The 18,187-nt window shown below is 50.0% G+C and overlaps 1 protein-coding gene across 4 annotated transcripts in view; it reads right to left on the reverse strand.

The window, feature by feature from the left end:
• BRD3 (bromodomain containing 3) overlaps window positions 1–16,072 on the reverse strand; it is a 32,879-nt gene extending 16,807 nt beyond the window's left edge. For 2 of the 4 annotated variants that reach the window (XM_083158585.1, XM_083158584.1), the window contains exons 1-5: window positions 15,940–16,071; window positions 2,283–2,423; window positions 1,327–1,637; window positions 927–1,064; window positions 353–503 (exon numbers count right to left, since the gene is read on the reverse strand). In XM_083158585.1, the coding sequence (XP_083014711.1) occupies window positions 353–503; window positions 927–1,064; window positions 1,327–1,527 (490 nt within the window). In that variant the 5' untranslated portion in view covers window positions 1,528–1,637; window positions 2,283–2,423; window positions 15,940–16,071. Of the gene's footprint in view, window positions 1–352; window positions 504–926; window positions 1,065–1,326; window positions 1,638–2,282; window positions 2,424–15,501; window positions 15,890–15,939 lie in introns of those variants that run through there. The other 2 variants (XM_083158582.1, XM_083158583.1) reach the window with 2 other exon arrangements.
• Window positions 16,073–18,187: the final 2,115 nt, after the last annotated feature.

Raw genomic sequence — 18,187 nt, forward strand, 5'->3', positions numbered from 1 at the left:
CTCAGCCATTAAATGAAGATAAATCCTATGTCGTGCAAATGGCCAATGAAACGTTACATATTTTATCAATTCTTTGCCTACATGTGTGCATGGGGACCGGGATAGCCTGCCAACGTAGGTTAGTATGCTGGCAGCCAGATTACAGATGCCGGGATTCCAATATCGCTCATGATGCCGGCATCCCAAGCGTTGGTATGTTGGGGAAAGTTAGGTTTAGGCAACAGTGGTTTACGGTTAGCCTGCGCGGGTGTGGAAGCAAAAGTCACTTCTAAGGGGGTACGGGTTAGGCTGCAATAGGGACAGTTAGGCACTAATGCCACGTCACTGCCCTGTTTGATGGGTAAACCTTTACCTGGGGTCTGCGAGGCCGGTGGAGTTGGTTTCTTTCCTTTGCCTTTAGGGACAGGGGGCAATAACTCTACTTCCTCCTGAGGCATCTGCGCTACTTTCTGCAGGAAAATCTTCTCCAAAGCTTGGGCCATTAAAACAATGTCATCTGTGGACTAAAAGCAGCGTTTGTTACATAGAGTGACTGCAGGTTACAGATCACGGTTACATGCTGGAAGACTGGAAGCCCCCCCCAAGGTCCAGCAGACAGTACACCGGTGGTCACAGGTATTCCTATAAGTGGGGGTTCTGCTAGGGTGCGACACCAACCATACCAACATAACCCAGGCTCATCGTACAAACACTGTTATATAAAAGCATCCGCCCCTAACACAAAAACAAACAGCCCCATTCCAGTCAACTGCCCAAGCTAGCCACCCCCCACTAGGACCCGCGCTAGTAGGGATTTCCCAACGTCTACTACAGAAGGAAGGTGGATTCTCCCAGAGTTCTGGGGCGCACATATTTCCCATCAGTGTTTAGCCACTCAGATCTGTCCGGCCGCTTGTTGCCCTGTGGGTGGAACATCCGGCGCTTACCTTGTTGTAGATGTAACAGTTTGTAAACATGGTGTTGAAGTCCTGCATGCATTCATTCGCGCTCCAGTAATAGTTATTTTCAAGTCTCTTTTTAATTGTCCCCATATCCATTGGATTCTTAATTATCTTGTGATAGTCCTAAAGGGTTAAAAACAGAAGGGAAAAAAAAAATGAAATTTCTTCCCAGGAGAGCGAGCATTAGGTCACATTGTAAATATGGTGACATAGCTGTCAACACTTCAGGTTCCTGCCTCCTGAGGTTGCGAGTGCAGCTCCCGGGTTAAGGCCCAGGCTGTGCAGAGTTTGTATGTTCTCCCCAGCCCACCAACAACTAACACCAGTGCGGTAGGGAATAAACAGCTTTTCTTCTATTCTTATTCCCCCCGACACAGCCACTTACAGGAAGGTTGAGCTTGATGCAGTCCACAGGTACGTAGAAAGGCCAGGCGAATTGGTGCTTCCAAAGAGTTTTCACCACCACATTCTGCATGTACTGCAGCTGGTTGGTCTTTCGGCCTGGCTTGTTAGGGTTTGTGATTTCCGGAGGGGGCAGGTTGACCGGCCCTTGTGGGGCCTGGGCAGTGGCGGTCGCAGCAGACATATCGAGCGTCTCTGGGTCAATTCCGTTCACGGCAGCTCTGCAACACAATATTTTCCTTTATGGCCCCCACTTGGGAAGGACATCCCATTTCAGGGGTCCGACCATAAAACCTATTAAAAAAAAAAAAGTATCAAATTAAATAGATATATATCTAATATCAATTACTAAAAGTCACATGGAAAGATGGAATATCGGCACAACATTGCGGTCACTGGCATTGCCTCTAAAACTAGCCTCTATCTAGCTGGTGCTTGCACATGGTAGGCTACAGACTGGAATTTCCTTACACATATACCACCGAATATAGACGCAGAGCGTTCCCAAACGCCAACACATAACACATTTTTATATACTAATTGCAGCACTCAGCAGGTTATCAGGAACAGCAGACTGTGCGACTTTAACAGAGAACAAATGTAATAGTTTGATCATCCATTGCTGCGCAGGGGTTTAATCATTATTATTTCCATGTACGGGCGGCATTATATCATTGGCCACTGTAAGGAAAGCGGAAAGTTGCTTTGTTACATTGTAGCACTGCCTGGGCTCCTCCCACACCTATCCCATCATGCTTTACTTCAGCGCCCAGAGATTACCCTCTCACACGGCATACCAGCCCAAAAACCCGCTACGAGGTGGGCATACATATAAGAGTGGCCGATAACAGATAGTTCATAGTGGACAGTCGCAGTGAAATGGAGGAAGAGGTTTAATAACCATAAACCAAACTATAAATGAAAGAAAGGATTTCTTACGCTCTTGTGCAGTGGTCAGGAGTCGGCCATCTTGGATCTGGAAATCATTCCCAACAAAGGAACCCTAAAAACACAGCAGTCGGATATTCCTCACCAGCTGCAGGTCTGAGTCTTCAGAAACACTGGAACGGATCCACAATACTGCGGAGCACAGAAACAGGGGGACAGGAGAGGTCAGGGATTTTATGAGGTTTACAATTTGGCAGAGAGCAAACAATGGTACTCTTTACCTAGAAGGGCGCCCACGATTTTGATCATAGGCATCGCAGGTAAAAAAATTGCGTCGGTCGCATCGCATGCGATGCGACCGACACGATTCCTGCGATTTTACATAGGGAACAATGTTAAATGGCCCACAGACCCCAAATAGCCACCCTGGGCCCCCCCAATTGTTAACGCCACCCCACAATCAACGTGAACCCGAAGCGTGGCGAGCCCGCGAGGGGTGACGGTACACGTCCTCCGACCTTTTGATACCCCCACTATCCACGTCAGCGTGGAGTTGAGAATAGAAAGTGTGGCGAGCGTAGCGAGCCACGGAGCCCCGCGAGGGGACGCGGATACCTGTGAAGCCCGCGAGGGGACGCGGATACCTGTGAAGGTATCCGCGTCCCCTCGCTGCGCTCGCCACGCTTCGGGTTCACGTTGATCGTGGGGTGGCGTTAACAATTGGGGGGGCCCAGGGTGGCTATTTGGGGTCTGTGGGCCATTTAACATTGTTCCCTATGTTAAATCGGGTCAATTGACCCATTTAACATTGTTCCATATGTAAAATCGCGCTAATCGCGTCGATCGCATCGCATGCGATTTTTTGGTCGCATACGATGCGACCGACGCAATTTCCATTTTAAAACGCATTTCTATGTAAAATCGCAGGCATCGCATGCCTCTAGGTAAAGAGTACCCAAACAATAGAGATCAAGGAGAAATCCAACACGTGTCACACACCCCGGTCCTCACTGAAACCTCACTACCTCCATTCCTCTCCTCACATCATGTCACTGCCTCCATTCCTCTCCTCACATCATGTCACTGCCCCTGTCACATACAGCCCTGTTCTGACACATCCCTCGTCTAATGATATACTCTGTGTGGCTGGGGACCCTGCTCCTCCCACTATATAACTCTCAGTCTGTGGCTTCCTGCTGCCTCCATTCTCCTCCTCACATCATGTCACTGCCCCTGTCACATGCAGCACTATCCTCACTGACATCAGCCATCTCCTGATATTCTCTGTGCTGCTGGGGACCCTGCTCCGCCCACTGTGAAACTTAAGACAAGTGGAGGATACTAAGGGTATTGGGATGCGCTGTTAATGAGCCTCATTGTCTGCTGAACACACAGGTCAATTTCACACAAGCAGACTCGCTTGTTTCATATATTTTGACTCTCTAAGTCGTCGCCCCCCCCCACACCAATTAAAACTGTAGTGTTTCCAAACATGTGGGTATGCCCATGCTGATATTGTGCCACTAATTAATCGTCACATCGACATATGGAGGCCTCTCTGCCAATGATGAGCCAAAAGCTGTATCTTATCCAGGCAGACAACGAAAGGCGGTGTTGTCAGTGCAAATTTCAATATTTAATTTGCCCATTTATTTGGTTTCATTGTATTTAACATGGTATTTACAAGTTACTGACGAAACCCGTATTCTACTGTGTACTAATTGGGTAACAGGACTTTAGGGTTTTCCACTACAGTAGTAATGTGGGGAGCGGGGGTTAGCTAGCCAATGGTGCCAATGATAAAGCTAGCCCATTTGGGATCCGAATTGGGAAGAAAAGGAGAATATAGAAGAACAATTGAAAGAGTTAGGGGGTTATGCAACCCCGGGTCGCGAGTGTCGATCCGTCCCGTCATCTGTGGCCCTGGCCCATTTTTGTTTTGTTCGACCGCAGATCACCAGGTGGGATTCAATGTCCCGCTTGGCGATCGGCGAAAAGCTGTGGATTGTCAATATTCGTTCGCGACAATTCACAGCCGAAATAGACAAAACGGGCTCGACTGTTTTTAAAGTCGGGCCCGTCCTGTCGATCTGCCTCTTCAAATGCTGTCGGGAAAGACAGCATTGAATAGGCGGTCGCTGCTATCCCCCCCCCCCCCCCCCCGTCGCAAATAGCCTGGGATTGAATACTCCCCTTAACCCCTTCAGTGGTGGGTTTGTCCCAGAAAAAACGTTCACTGATGGGGTAGATGAGTCCCAGCGCTCCCCTCCCCTCTTGTGACAACCCCCCCAGGCCCCTCCGCTCCAGCGGTCGTCAGCGGAGCTCCCTTGCCGCTGCCAATCATAGCAGCACATTGACCGGCAGCAGGTTCTGGGATGGATGTTCGGGGTGGCTCGGAAATTCGAACGATCCCGAGTCCCCCGAGCCGTGCCGAACATCCCCAAGCCTGCCGCCGTCTCACCCGAAGTAATGGCGGTGGCAGGAGAGCTCCGGTGTACGATCGCCGGAGCGAAGGTATGGGGGGGGGGGGCACAACAGTGGAGGTGGGGAGGGAGCGGCGTAGTGGGGGTCGCTGGTGAGGTGATGCGCTAGTGGTGCACACCTGCAGGCACCACTGGCGCACACCTGCAGATTTGTGGCATGCCCGGAAATTTTCCAGGACTGCCCGCTGCGGCACCGCAGTTTGGCCCGGAACATTTACGGGACTGCCACTGAAGGGGTTAAGGCCCAAATACACTAGAGAAGGCTTTCCCAACCACGGTCCTCAAGGCACTCCAACAGTGCAGTTTTTAGTGATATCCAGGCTTCAACACAGATGGTTTAACCAGAATCTCTCAGATACTAATTAAGTCACCTGTGCTCAAGCCTGGATATCTACAAAACCTGCACTATTGGTGTGCCTTGAGGACCGTGGTTGGGAATGCCTGCGCTAGAGGGTATTGTGAAAGATATCGCTCAGAAAGGGCCTTCCGAGCGATATCTTTTGATTTCAATATTGTCTAGCGTGCACACTCAATATCGTTAATGATGATGGCTGCCACGCGCTGTTACTGAGCCTCGTTGTCCAATGAACACACAGGTCAATTTGTCTATATAGCCCAATACCTGTATATTCAGTGGGTCCCGCTGACGCCACTGAGCAAAAGTTGATAAGCTCAGGTCGATCCTTTCATGTGTCAACCACTTCCACATTCATCTATTGGCTGTAGTCCCTTGATACCCTAACCCAGGCATTCCCAACCACGGTCCTCAAGGCACACCAACAGTGCAGGTTTTAGTGATATCCAATAGGGTGGCCAATCCCGGGATCGGCGGGATCCCGGGATTTGGTCCCAAAATGTCCGGGATTTTGGGATTAGATTGCGCATGCGCAGTCTAATGCCGGGCAGCTTCTGAGCACCCGCTCAGAAGCTGCCCGGCTGTTCCCGACCCCGGCGTGCGGCCTGCGCAGCGTGACCTCTGACCGTCACGCTGCGCAGGCCAGCGTCCTGCTACAGAGGACCGCTCCCAGCTGACTCCTAGCCTCCCCTCCTGCTTCTGGTGCCGCCGCTACCTGCCCGGAGGCAGGCAAGCATCACCGCAGCGCCGCTGTCTGCCCCGCTCCCGCCAGCCTGTAAGTAAATCTGCACCCCCGCAGCACTGCTCTGCCCCGCTCCCAGCTGCCACGCACCTGCCCACCCATATAGGGGTGGACAGGGTGTGTTTTTCTTTTAGGGATGCCAATCCCGGGATCCCGAGAATCCCGGGATTGAGCATTTTTCAATCCCGGAATCCGGGATTGAAAAAATGCCCCGGGATTGGCATCCCTAATATCCAGGCTTCAGCACAGATGGTTTAATCAGAATCCCTCAGATACTAATTAAGTCACCTGTGCTCAAGCCTGGATATCACTAAAACCTGCACTGTTGGTGTGCCTTGAGGACCGTGGTTGGGAAAGCCTGCCCTAACCCTTTGCCCTCCTTCCTTCTCGCCCCTCAAGAGGATGTGAAAAGAAACATCTCTCCTGCAGCTAACATGCATTTAAATGGATCGACAATTGAATCGCTTAATTTTGCGCCCCCCAGTTGTAGTCAAGAAGGAGATGACAATTGAATCGCCCATTTATGCTCCATCCTGACATCAAATGCTAAAAAAAAATTTTTTTAGATTCTCCAAAATATATATATATATATATATATATATATATATATATATATATATATATATATTTCATTTTAGCACCCGCCATATTTGAAAACCCATGCAGTTCCTCTTCCCTGCCTGGGGTGTCGCTGTCTGCTGTGGTGTTTCTAGCACAGGTCTGGTTTGCATATCAGTGCTGATATACAGACCACACTGTGCTAGAACCTCTACAGCAGACATCGACACCCCAGGCAGGGAAGAGGAACTGCATGGGTTTTCAAATATAGCCGGGGGCTAGAATGAACACGATAGATGTTGATTGTGGGCCCAGGTGAAGTGGTCACAATTAGCCAGCATGACTGGGGGTTGGGGCTTGTGGCGTTCCCACGTCTTGGTCAACCAATAGAAAAGCACTTATCAATGTGGGAATTAAATGCAGGCTAGAACTTCTATTAGGGGACACTGTCCTCACCTGTGCGGAGCGGAACCAGCCACAGGCTCAAACATCAAGCAATTTATCAATGACCTCACGAACCAGAGTAGCGCCAGATGAAGTACCAATCAACCAGTGTCTTACAGCCCTATCACAGGCCACGACTGAGAAGCAAGGAGCCGATTGGTTGGCAATTCATCTCTCTCCAAGTTTTGATACACCTCCCCCTTAAGCTGTGTACATACTGCACGCATGGTCGTGCAAACACAGTATATATGACCACACTGCAGGACCAGTGTGTACACACAGAATTAATTCAATGGATCATGCAGTCGCATCTTCCCACCCAATGTGCTGCACATCTGCTGGGAAAAGTTGCAGCCAGGTTAACCATGTAACGCACGGCAGACCTCGCAATGCACATGTTATCCGAAATATCAATGCATTTATTGTGGACTATGGACAGCCAACCTATCTACAGTGCCCCCTATGTGGGTGTGAGGTAACATGTACAATTTGGGGACAGCGGCGTATGGTGGACCAGGCAACCTGCAGAATGCGCACTCTCTCTATCACCAAATATCAGGGTTTTATCTTTCTTAAATTCAGTCCGAGAAAGGAACCAAACGCAAGACTTAACACTCTAGGACCAGTCGCTGTTACAGCCAGAGCCCCACCCCCCTACCAGAGTTTCCAGTCCAGCAAGCAGGACCAGGATCAGGGCTGACTTCAGCCAAAGCAAAGCTGTTGTAACATAATTACAGCCGGATACCGCAACCATCGGAGAGCCCTCACAACAAAGTGCAGCAATACCCCCCCCCCCCCCCCCCTATCGGCTCACAAGTGACTGGGAGGCATTGCTGCACTTTGTGGTGAGGACACTCTGGTGGTTGACAATCCGTGGGGTGCACACAGAGGCCGTCCCCAATGCACACTCATCATTTGAGGGGTTAACATAAAAGATGCACCCTGAGGCGTCTTAGGACATGTTCAGTAACAGCATTTATATAGAAACGTCAGTCCATCGGTGGCGTAGTGGCTCCCAGAAGCCACTTGTGCAGCACACGGCAGCCATGACGGTGAACCAAGAACAGATCTATGACCACCATGGTGACCAAATTCCAGTCCTCGCCCATCATCTACTCCAATGGTTCTCAAACTCAGTCCTCAGGACCCCACACAGTTCACAGGTCACTCAGCAGGTGCACAGGTGTATTCATTCGGTGTGAACCCACAATCCTGGTGTGATGGGTATAGATACACATTTATACCCAGAGTGGTATTACACATAACCTCATGCAGAGTGCTTAAATAGGTGGGAGAGGACAACAGACCTACTGTCGACACTTCAAACCTGGACAGCTGTATAAGACAACAGGCAGAAGATGCTCAATTTGAACAATGGTACATTGTTCTGGCTTATTAAACATACATGAAGTTCCCGAATTAGATCTACAACTTATCAGCTGGAAACAAGTCAGTATACTGCAGCAAATAATACATTGGAAGAGCTTATATGGTAGTGTGCGGTGAATCACCTCGGTTCACAAGTGTCATTTAGAACACTCGCTAGTGATTGTGCACATACATGAACTGCACTAAATGTTGTCATACACATCATGAAAAGATGCAATATATCATTGCATGCTTAATGTAACACTGCACCGTTCAGCACCCCATCAGACCTGCAGCTCATTAGATGGGTATACAATGAACAATGGGCCTTATTTTGGTTCATTCTTTCTGACAAAATCCTTCTTAGATGGGCAAAACCATGTGCACTGCAGGTGGGGCAGATGTAACTTGTGCAGAGAGAATTAGATTTCGGTGGGGTTTTACTTCAAAGTGAGATCTATATTGCAGTGTACAAATAAAGCAGTCAGTATTTTCCCTGCACAGAAACAAAAAGTACTCTTTACCTAGAAGGGCGCCCATCGTGGTGATCGCGGGCATCGCGGGCCGTACATTAACGGCCGCGATCACCCATAGGGTTCAATGTTAAATTTTGTGCTGATCGCGATTTTACATTCAATGCTTCAATGGCCGCGATTTGGCCATAGGAATCAATGTTAAATGGGCTACAGAGCCCAAATAGGCACAATTAACCCTTAAATGTCCCCCCAAATTTGTAACGCCACCCCACGATCCACGCCAACCCGAAGCATGGCGAGCGCAGCGAGCCCGCGAGGGGCGGCGGTACGCGTCCTCCGACCTTTTCATGCCCTACTATCCACGTCGGCGTGGAGTTGAGAATAGAATAGTGTGGCGAGCGCAGCGAGCCACCGAGCCCGAAGCGTGGCGAGCGCAGCGAGCCCCGCGAGGGGACGCGGATACCTTCACAGTTATACGCGTCCCCTCGCGGGCTTCACAGGTGTCCGTGGCGACGCGGACACCTGTGAAGTCCGCGAAGGGACGCGTTTACCTGTGAAGGTATCCGCGTCCGCTCGCCACGCTTCGGGCTCGGGGGCTCGCTGCGCTCGCCACACTATTCTATTCTCAACTCCACGCCGACGTGGATAGTAGGGCATAAAAAAGGTCGGAGGACGCGTACCGCCGCCCCTCGCGGGCTCGCTGCGCTCGCCACGCTTCGGGTTGGCGTGGATTGTGGGGTGGCGTTACAAATTTGGGGGGAAATTTAAGGGTTAATTGTGCCTATTTGGGCTCTGTAGCCCATTTAACATTGATTCCTATGGTAAAATCGCGGGCATTGAGGCATTTTACATTAAAATCGCGGTCAATCATCCTTTTTAACATTGTTCCCTATGGGAAAATCGCGGTCATCGCGGGCAGCCGATTTTTATGTACCCGCGATGACCACGATTTTTTACCCCCGACGCCCGCGATTCCAATCGCGGGCGCCCTTCTAGGTAAAGAGTACCAAACAAAATTACTCACCCAAATCTAATTCTCTCTGCACATGTTACATCTGCCCCCCCTGCAGTGCACATGGTTTTGTCCATCTAAGAAGGATTTTGTCATAAAGAATGAACCAAAATAAGGCCCAATGTGTGCAAACGCTAGATTTGGTGTACCCACTATATCAGAGGTTCATCAAATTCCATCCTCTGGGCCCAAAACAGCTCAGGTTTTCTACATCTACCCACAGAATCCCAAGTGACATAATTAGCTCCACCTGTGGGTCTTTTCAGATGCTTCAGGGAGTACACCTGTGCCCCTGTTAGGTGACCTGGGACATAGGCAGGGGGAACAGAGTTCCACCTCTACCACAGCCCTGAACAGTAATTCCAACAGAATAGCCTGTCCCAGCGGCTTCTTCTTCTGGCACACGTACGCCGTATGTGATGTCATTCCATCACCACCGCTGAATGAAGAAGAGCCACTAAGAGGAGAAGGCTCTGTGCTTGCCGGAGACAGGGAGAGGGTGCTGGAGGGACTCAGGAGGTGGGGAAGCTGCTGGAGTGAGACAGATGTGTATAAGCAGCACAACTGTGGACATGATGTGTATAAGGGGCACTACTGTGTGATTTAATATGAATCAAGGGCACTGCATGCAGTGTAATCTGTATATGATTGTACTACTGTGTTTTCATTTTAACTGGCATTACTATTGTGTGACCACACCCCTTCCTTGCACAAATTGCCTGGCTCTGCCTAATATGGGGGAGTTCCGTGTAAGGGGAAAGGAGTTCCACCACCTCTCCAGGACCACTGGAGCCCTGGACATGGGTCAGTGAGTACACCTGTGCACCTGATGGTTAACCTGTGAAATGTGTCAGTGAGTAGGGAATACGTCTGTGCACCTAATTGGTCACGTGGGAAATGTATCAATGAGTAGTGAATACAACTGTGCACCTGCCAGGTGACCTGGGAAATGAGTCAGTGATTGGTGAATACACCTGCGCACCTGCCAGGTAACCTGGGGAATGTGTCAGTGATTGGTGAATACACCTGCGCACCTGCCAGGTAACCTGTGGAATGTGTCAGTGAGTAGTGAATACACCTGTGCACCTGCCAGGTGACCTGGGAAATGTGTCAAGGAGTAGTGAATAAACCTGCATATCTGCCAGGTGACCTGGGAAAAGTGTCAGTGAGTAATGAATACACCTGTGCATCTGCCAGGTGACCTGGGAAATGTGTCTGAGTAATGAATACACCTGTGCACCAGTGTGACCTGGGAAACATGAGCTGTTCAGCGCCCTGTGAAATCCATCACAGAGAACCAATGCATTTTATATAAATTAGTTAAGGAGTCTACATATAGCCAGCATTAACCATTCATATATCAAGGGATACTAATTACTGAAATTAACTGAATTAAATAAGATAACGAATTAGGTCCATCAGAGTCTCTTCTAACCTATGTAGTAAGTTAAAATGGGGTGTGGGGTCTATAAAATGGCAGATAGAAAGAAGCACAGAATTGCTTAACATACATTTTCTTTGACTCAGTAACTTCGCACAGTGATGTCACAGCAGCTCAAATGACTGCCTCCTAATCTGAAGGACTCTTTGATAACTAACACTGACCTCAGGGTGGTCAATAACATGGAAAAAAGTCAAGATAAGCACTGAAATTTTTTAAGGTTCTCCATCGACAAAGTTAACACTCTACCATTGGAAGTATTTATGCAAATAACACAGACCTCGGAACAGGCAGAAGAGAAAGGGTCACAGTGGAGTCATCAACTGTACATAATCATATTGCAACATATAATAAGTGACACCTAGTCACAGGGGGTTCCCAACCTCATCCTCAAGGCACTCCCACAGCCCATGGTGTAGAGAGCGACACACCAGGCAGGAGAGAGGAGCCGCATGGGTTTTGACAGATGCCGGGTACGAGAATGAACTTAGGGATATCCATATTTCAGCACAGGTGACTTAATTAGTACCTCCGGTATATACCTATAACCACCTGTGCTCAAGCATGGACATCACAAAGACCTGGACTGTAAGTGTTTCTTGAGGACAGAGGTTGGGAAACACTTTACTAGCATCCCCTTATGCATTCTATCCTGGGTCATGCAGAGTCCACAGGACTGGACAGGAACTGCAAAATAAAATATATTCATTTAAAGCTTTATATTCTTGTCCTTTATATTGTAACGCACGACGGAAGACAAAGAAAAGCAGGTGGGAGGTTTGAAAAATTGGCCTAATTACAGTATAAAAACAAAAGCATCATCGCATTCCCCAAAAGAGAGATAATACGTAACATTTACCCACGCTCCCCAGAGGCGGCAAGTTACTAATCAGGCTCTGTAATTCCCTAAAGGACGATTATGTTACAGCCGACATGAAATAAGGCGACTCGGTAACCGTATGTACAGTAGCGATTGTGTCAGAGATAACACACCAGGTGTCTACATTATAGTCATTGACAATACACAGGTTCACAATAAACTCCCCCCCCCCCCTCTTCCATCTGCATCTTGCGCAGCACAAATCGTCCTATAAACCCGCAACCTGACCGATACAGAACGCTACTAGGGCAACATAAACTAGGGTACTTGTGTATTTTGGCGGCGCCCCCGATTTCCATCGCGCAATGTTTTAATCGCATCGCATGCCATGCACCCGATGGCATGCGATGCAACGCGTTTTTTGCCCCCTATACGATGAAAGATTGTATAAACGCTTACAATGTTAAATGCACCCCCACTATAAACGTGAACCCAAAGCGTGGAGAGCGCAGCGAGCCCGCGAGGGGCGGCGGTACGCGTCCTCCGACCTTTTCATACCCCCACTATCCACGTCGGCGTGGAGTCGAGAATAGAAAGTGTGTCGAGCGCAGCGAGCCACCGAGCCCGAAGCGGATACCTTCACAGGTATCGGAGTCCCCTCGCGGCCTTCACAGGTATCCACGTCCCCTGGCGGGGCTCGCTGCGCTCGCCAACGCTTCGGGCTCGGTGGCTCACTGCGCTTGCCACACTTTCTATTCTCAACTCCACGCCGACGTGGCTAGTGGGGGTATGAAAAGGTCGGAGGACGCGTACCGCCGCCGCTCGCCACGCTTCGGGTTCACGTTTATAGTGGGGGGGTGGCGGGGGGGTGCATTTAACATTGTAAGCACCCATTAGGGTGCTTATACAATGTTTAATCACATCGCATCGCATTGTATGCCATATACAATGTCATACAATTTTAAAATTGTATGGCATTGTACAATATCGCGCCGCATCGAATACCATCGTATGCCTTATGGTATGCGATGGGCGCCGCCAAACTACACAAGTACCTATACTAGAACCTGAATGGCGTAACAAATTAAAAACTTTAATAACCACACCGTAAGATTCCAGTAAGTAACGCTAGGTACACCCCTGAATCAATTTTACCTTCCGAATGGCTTTACAGACGTAAGAGTGATTCAGCGATTAATGTTTCCGTTCCATGTGATTATCAGTCCTACGTTGCGACATTTGCAAGCAAACTACCAACAAAAATGACGGACAGAGTATCGCAAACTTTACACGCTGCAAAATGTGCGCAGTCGGCTTATGGATTTATAGCAGCGATATGAAGCAGGCCAGACTCATCGGATCTGACTGGTTTCGGTATAATTAATCGAGGACCGGATGCTACGTACACAGATCATTGGACCGATCGGTTGGGAATCGGCTCATTGGTCTGATCAGTGTATGTTATGTTCCAGACTTAAGGGTCGCAATGGATTTCATCGTTTAAAGTAGTTTAGTAGTCAACGAGTATATGAAGCATTAAATGGTTTCAACTGGAACACATATAGGAGTTAGAAAGAACAAAACGATATAAAATACAAACAAATATGTATGAGTATATATTGAAATATCAAGTGTAATAACAGACTATAATTTGTAGAAATAACCCACATTAAACAAACATAGATCTACTTGAGACACTGCTCTCACTTCCACCTCACATATTGTAACATTTCACAATAACCACCTGTAGCATCTACCTGAGAGCCAATCAAAGGAGCACGCAGAGTGCCACAAACAGAACACAAAGCACTGAATGATCACCTATGTTTAGCGTTAGTGTCAGCTCCTACCTACTAACTAGTACAAGCAAAGACTTGTCACCAGTAACGGTATGTGATTGCTAATGATCACACAAGGGTCTACGCAGAAGATTCACTATACAAACACCAAACATACTAGTAATAAAGTTTTGTTAATTTCGAAAGTAGACATTTAAACAAAGGCGCCTGTTGCCATGTGAGGGGGTCAGGGTACCGCTACATGCAGACCGGCAGAATGGGAAGCAGCACATATGGTTCCTCTTAAATGCACAGTAATACTCTGACACCCAAAGCAGTGCTGAAACACCACAGACATATTTAAAGTCATTCATAGGTGCAGAGTCATGGTTATATAGAGATGTTACAATGTAACCTATCTGCAATGGAGAGGGTCAGACGGGAGCTTGGAGTAGGACAGAAGTATTACATGTGCATCTGAGGGGATTGGGGCATGGATAACCATTATAATGGCAGCAGAGCCTGGCAGTGCAAGGACTGTACCCGGGGAAGTTACACACAGGGCAGAGCCTGGCAGCGGAAGGACTGTACCCAGGGAAGTTACACACAGGGCAGAGCCTGGCAGCGGAAGGACGGTACCCAGTGAAGTTACACACAGGGCAGTGCCTGGCAGGGGAAGGACGGTACCCAGTGAAGTTACACACAGGGCAGTGCCTGGCAGGGGAAGGACTGTACCCAGGGAAGTTACACACAGCAGAGCCTGGCAGGGGAAGGACTGTACCCAGGGAAGTTACACACAGGGCAGAGCCTGGCAGGGGAAGGACTGTACCCAGGGAAGTTACACACAGGGCAGTGCCTGGCAGATGAAGGACTGTACCCAGGGAAGTTACACACAGGGCAGAGCCTGGCAGGGGAAGGACTGTACCCAGGGAAGTTACACACAGCAGAGCCTGGCAGCGGAAGGACTGTACCCAGGGAAGTTACACACAGGGCAGAGCCTGGCAGGGGAAGGACGGTACCCAGGGAAGTTACACACAGGGCAGTGCCTGGCAGGGGAAGGACGGTACCCAGGGAAGTTACACACAGGGCAGAGCCTGGCAGGGGAAGGACTGTACCCAGGGAAGTTACACACAGGGCAGAGCCTGGCAGGGGAAGGACTGTACCCAGGGAAGTTACACACAGCAGAGCCTGGCAGGGGAAGGACTGTACCCAGGGAAGTTACACACAGGGCAGAGCCTGGCAGGGGAAGGACTGTACCCAGGGAAGTTACACACAGGGCAGAGCCTGGCAGCGGAGGGACTGTACCCAGGGAAGTTACACACAGGGCAGAGCCTGGCAGCGGAGGGACTGTACCCAGGGAAGTTACACACAGCAGAGCCTGGCAGGGGAAGGACTGTACCCAGGGAAGTTACACACAGTGCAGAGCCTGGCAGCGGAAGGACTGTACCCAGGGAAGTTACACACAGGGCAGTGCCTGGCAGGGGAAGGACTGTACACAGAGCAGAGCCTGGCAGGGGGAATTGCCATACCCAGGGAAGTTACACACAGGGCAGAGTCTGGCAGCGGAAGGACTGTACCCAGGGAAGCTACACACACACACGGCAAAGCCTGGCAGAAGGAAAGCAGCAGAGCCTGGCAGGGAAAGGACTGTACTCAGGGAAGTTACACACAGCAGAGCCTGGCAGGGGGAAAGCAGCAAAGCCTCCAGCACAGGGTCCCAGCAGGGGAGAAGTTCCTGTCACCACTCAGACATCTCCCAGCCCGTATCCCCCCCCACAGTAACCGGCATCTACCTGGGGAAGGGGTCCCGGCCTGACCTCCACTGTCACAGTACAGAGAAGCCTGCAGGCCCCGGTCTCTGGTTGCCACTCACAGCCAGGCGGGGTGGCTGCCGCTCGGGATCCGCCTCTCCCCCCAGCCCGGGGCCTCCCACCCCCCCTCCTCCTATAGTTCTTCCCTTTAAAAGATGGCGGGCAGGGAAAATGTCCCCTGCTCCCGGGGCTGGGAGCCCCCCTCGGCAGACCCCCGCTGCCGGGCGCGGACCGGATACAATGTATCAGTCCCAGGCTTTGTTAAACCGCTGCTCGGCCGGAACGGCCGCTGCTGCCGCGGGGTGGTGGTGGGGGGGACAGGAGGGGGGAGAGTGAGGGCGCCCCCCCGGACGGGTCCCCGCCCTGCGCCCCGCTCCCAGACACACACACAGGGGTAGGGGGAAGGGGGTGGCGGATTACTTGTCCCCCGGCCGCTCCGCAGCGTTGGCCGCTCGGTCCCTCCGGCGCCTCCTCCTCGGTCTCCTCTTTTTTTCCCTTCACCAGGGCAGCAGCATAATAGACGAGTTCGGAGTGCGCGGCGCGCATGCGCGGGAGCCGCACAGCCCGCCGGGATTTGTAGTCTCCGGGCCGCATGCGCCGCCGCTAGAGGACATGGAGACGGGAGCACCGGGGAGACTACAACTCCCAGCGCCGCCCTCTTTCCTCCTCTCCCCTCCTCGGTAGAGTGGCCGGGAAAGACAGAGAGAGAGAGGGGTAGTCCGGGGGGTGAGCCCACGGTCAGCGGCTTCATGTGACCTATTCTGGCCAGAGGCTCGACCGGAGGGGTCACTGGCTCTGTGTGTGGTGCTGGCTGCAGGGAAGAGGGGAGGCCCCCAGGACCCCCCTCCCAACATGACCTCCCTCCATTCTACCTAGTGCAGGCAGCTGGAACTGGAAGCTCATTGTCACCCACTCTATATATGTCTGTCACACACTCTCCTGTCAGGGGGCTTGGGGTATTTATAGTCTGGGGGTTATACTGTACCGCCTGATGGCTTGGGGTATTATGCCCTTAGGTTGTCCTGACCTATCTGGGAGTTTGGGGTATTATACTCTGGGGGTTATACTATACTCTGAGGGTTATATACTGTACTGTCTGAGGGCTTGGGGTATATTTATTCTTGTGGTGCGTACACACGGGGGCGATTTTGTGTAATATCGCGGGCAATATGGTCGCTGAGCGACCATATTGCCCGCGATGGGAGTGTTCAACAGCGATATATCGCCGGGTGCGCGCTCCCGTTTTTACCCCTGTAGTGATCGCTGGTCGCAGGAACATGCTCCTGCGACCAGCTGATTTCCTTTGGTACTTATGTATTATCTGGGCTCCCATGTTAAATGCACCCCATTTTTTCATACCCCCTACTATCCAACTACGCATGGAGTTGATTTTATATAGTGTAGCGAGCCACCGTGCCCGAAGCGTGGCGAGCGGACGCCGTCTCATAAGAAAAACTGGAGCCCAGATATTACATAAGTACCGTTTCTTTTTCATCAGCGACCATCTCTGGTGATGAAAAGGAGAAACTGAGCAATATATTGCTCAGCAATATATGGCTGAGCAATATATCTCCCCCGTGTGTACGGGGCTTAAAGGTTAGGGTTATACTGCACTGTCTGGAGGCTTGGGTGTATATTCTTTAGGGTTACACTGTCCTGTCTGGGGTATTATACTCTGGGGGTTATACTGTCCTGTCTGGGGGCTTGGAGTATTATACTCTGAGGGTGTTACTGTCCTGTCTGGGGGCTTGGTGTATATACACTGGGGGTTATACTGTCCTATTTTGAGGTTTAGGGGGAAATTTACTAAAGGAAATTTGTAAAAAATAGGTGTATTTGTATCCAGAAATACACTTATTTTTGACATTTACTATCCCGAAAATACGGCAATTCGTATTCGTATTGATAGCACATCAATACGACTACGAATTGCCGTATTTTCGGGATAGTAAATGTCAAAAATAAGTGTATTTCTGGATACAAATACACCTATTTTTTTACTAATTTCCTTTAGTAAATTTCCCCCTTAGAGTCTTATACTCTGGGGGTTATACTGTCCTGTCTGGGGGTTTAGAGTATTATACTCTGGATTATACTGTCCTGTCTGGGGACTTGGGCTATTGTACTCTGGGGGTTATACTGTCTTATCTGGGGGCATGGGGTATTGACGCCTGTCAACGTTCCTGTCTAGTGGATGCACTGATGACAAAAGAAATGGTTAAAAGTTCTAATATGAGGGACCCACAAGGTCAGATTAACAATGAGGTGAATGGGACTACAGCCCCAGGCCTCACCATGAAAATAGACCCATCATCATGATGTGATTGTCAAAGCTAGCCTCACCTAAATCATAGGTCCTAACAATTTCCCTCACAGAATATTGCAGGTTTTCTATTTTTATATATTTGGGGAGACAGATTATTAGGGCCATAAATATCGGGAATGTGCACATCCACTTGTCACTGGACACACCCACATATCACAGGCCACACCTCCAATTATCAAAATCAAAGAACTGCATGCAAACTAAAGGAATGTTCCCTGCCACCTGTATCCTGTACAAGTGTATTCAGCACAGACTTTCTGGTGTCTGGAAATGTTCCAATCAGTGACACCTGACTAGATCCTAGCTGCTCCGAGATATAAGAATTAGCCTATGCACACACTG

Source organism: Crinia signifera, chromosome 9 (genome assembly GCF_055691185.1).
Source record: "Crinia signifera chromosome 9, ASM5569118v1, whole genome shotgun sequence".
NCBI classification, from domain to species: domain Eukaryota; kingdom Metazoa; phylum Chordata; class Amphibia; order Anura; family Myobatrachidae; genus Crinia; species Crinia signifera.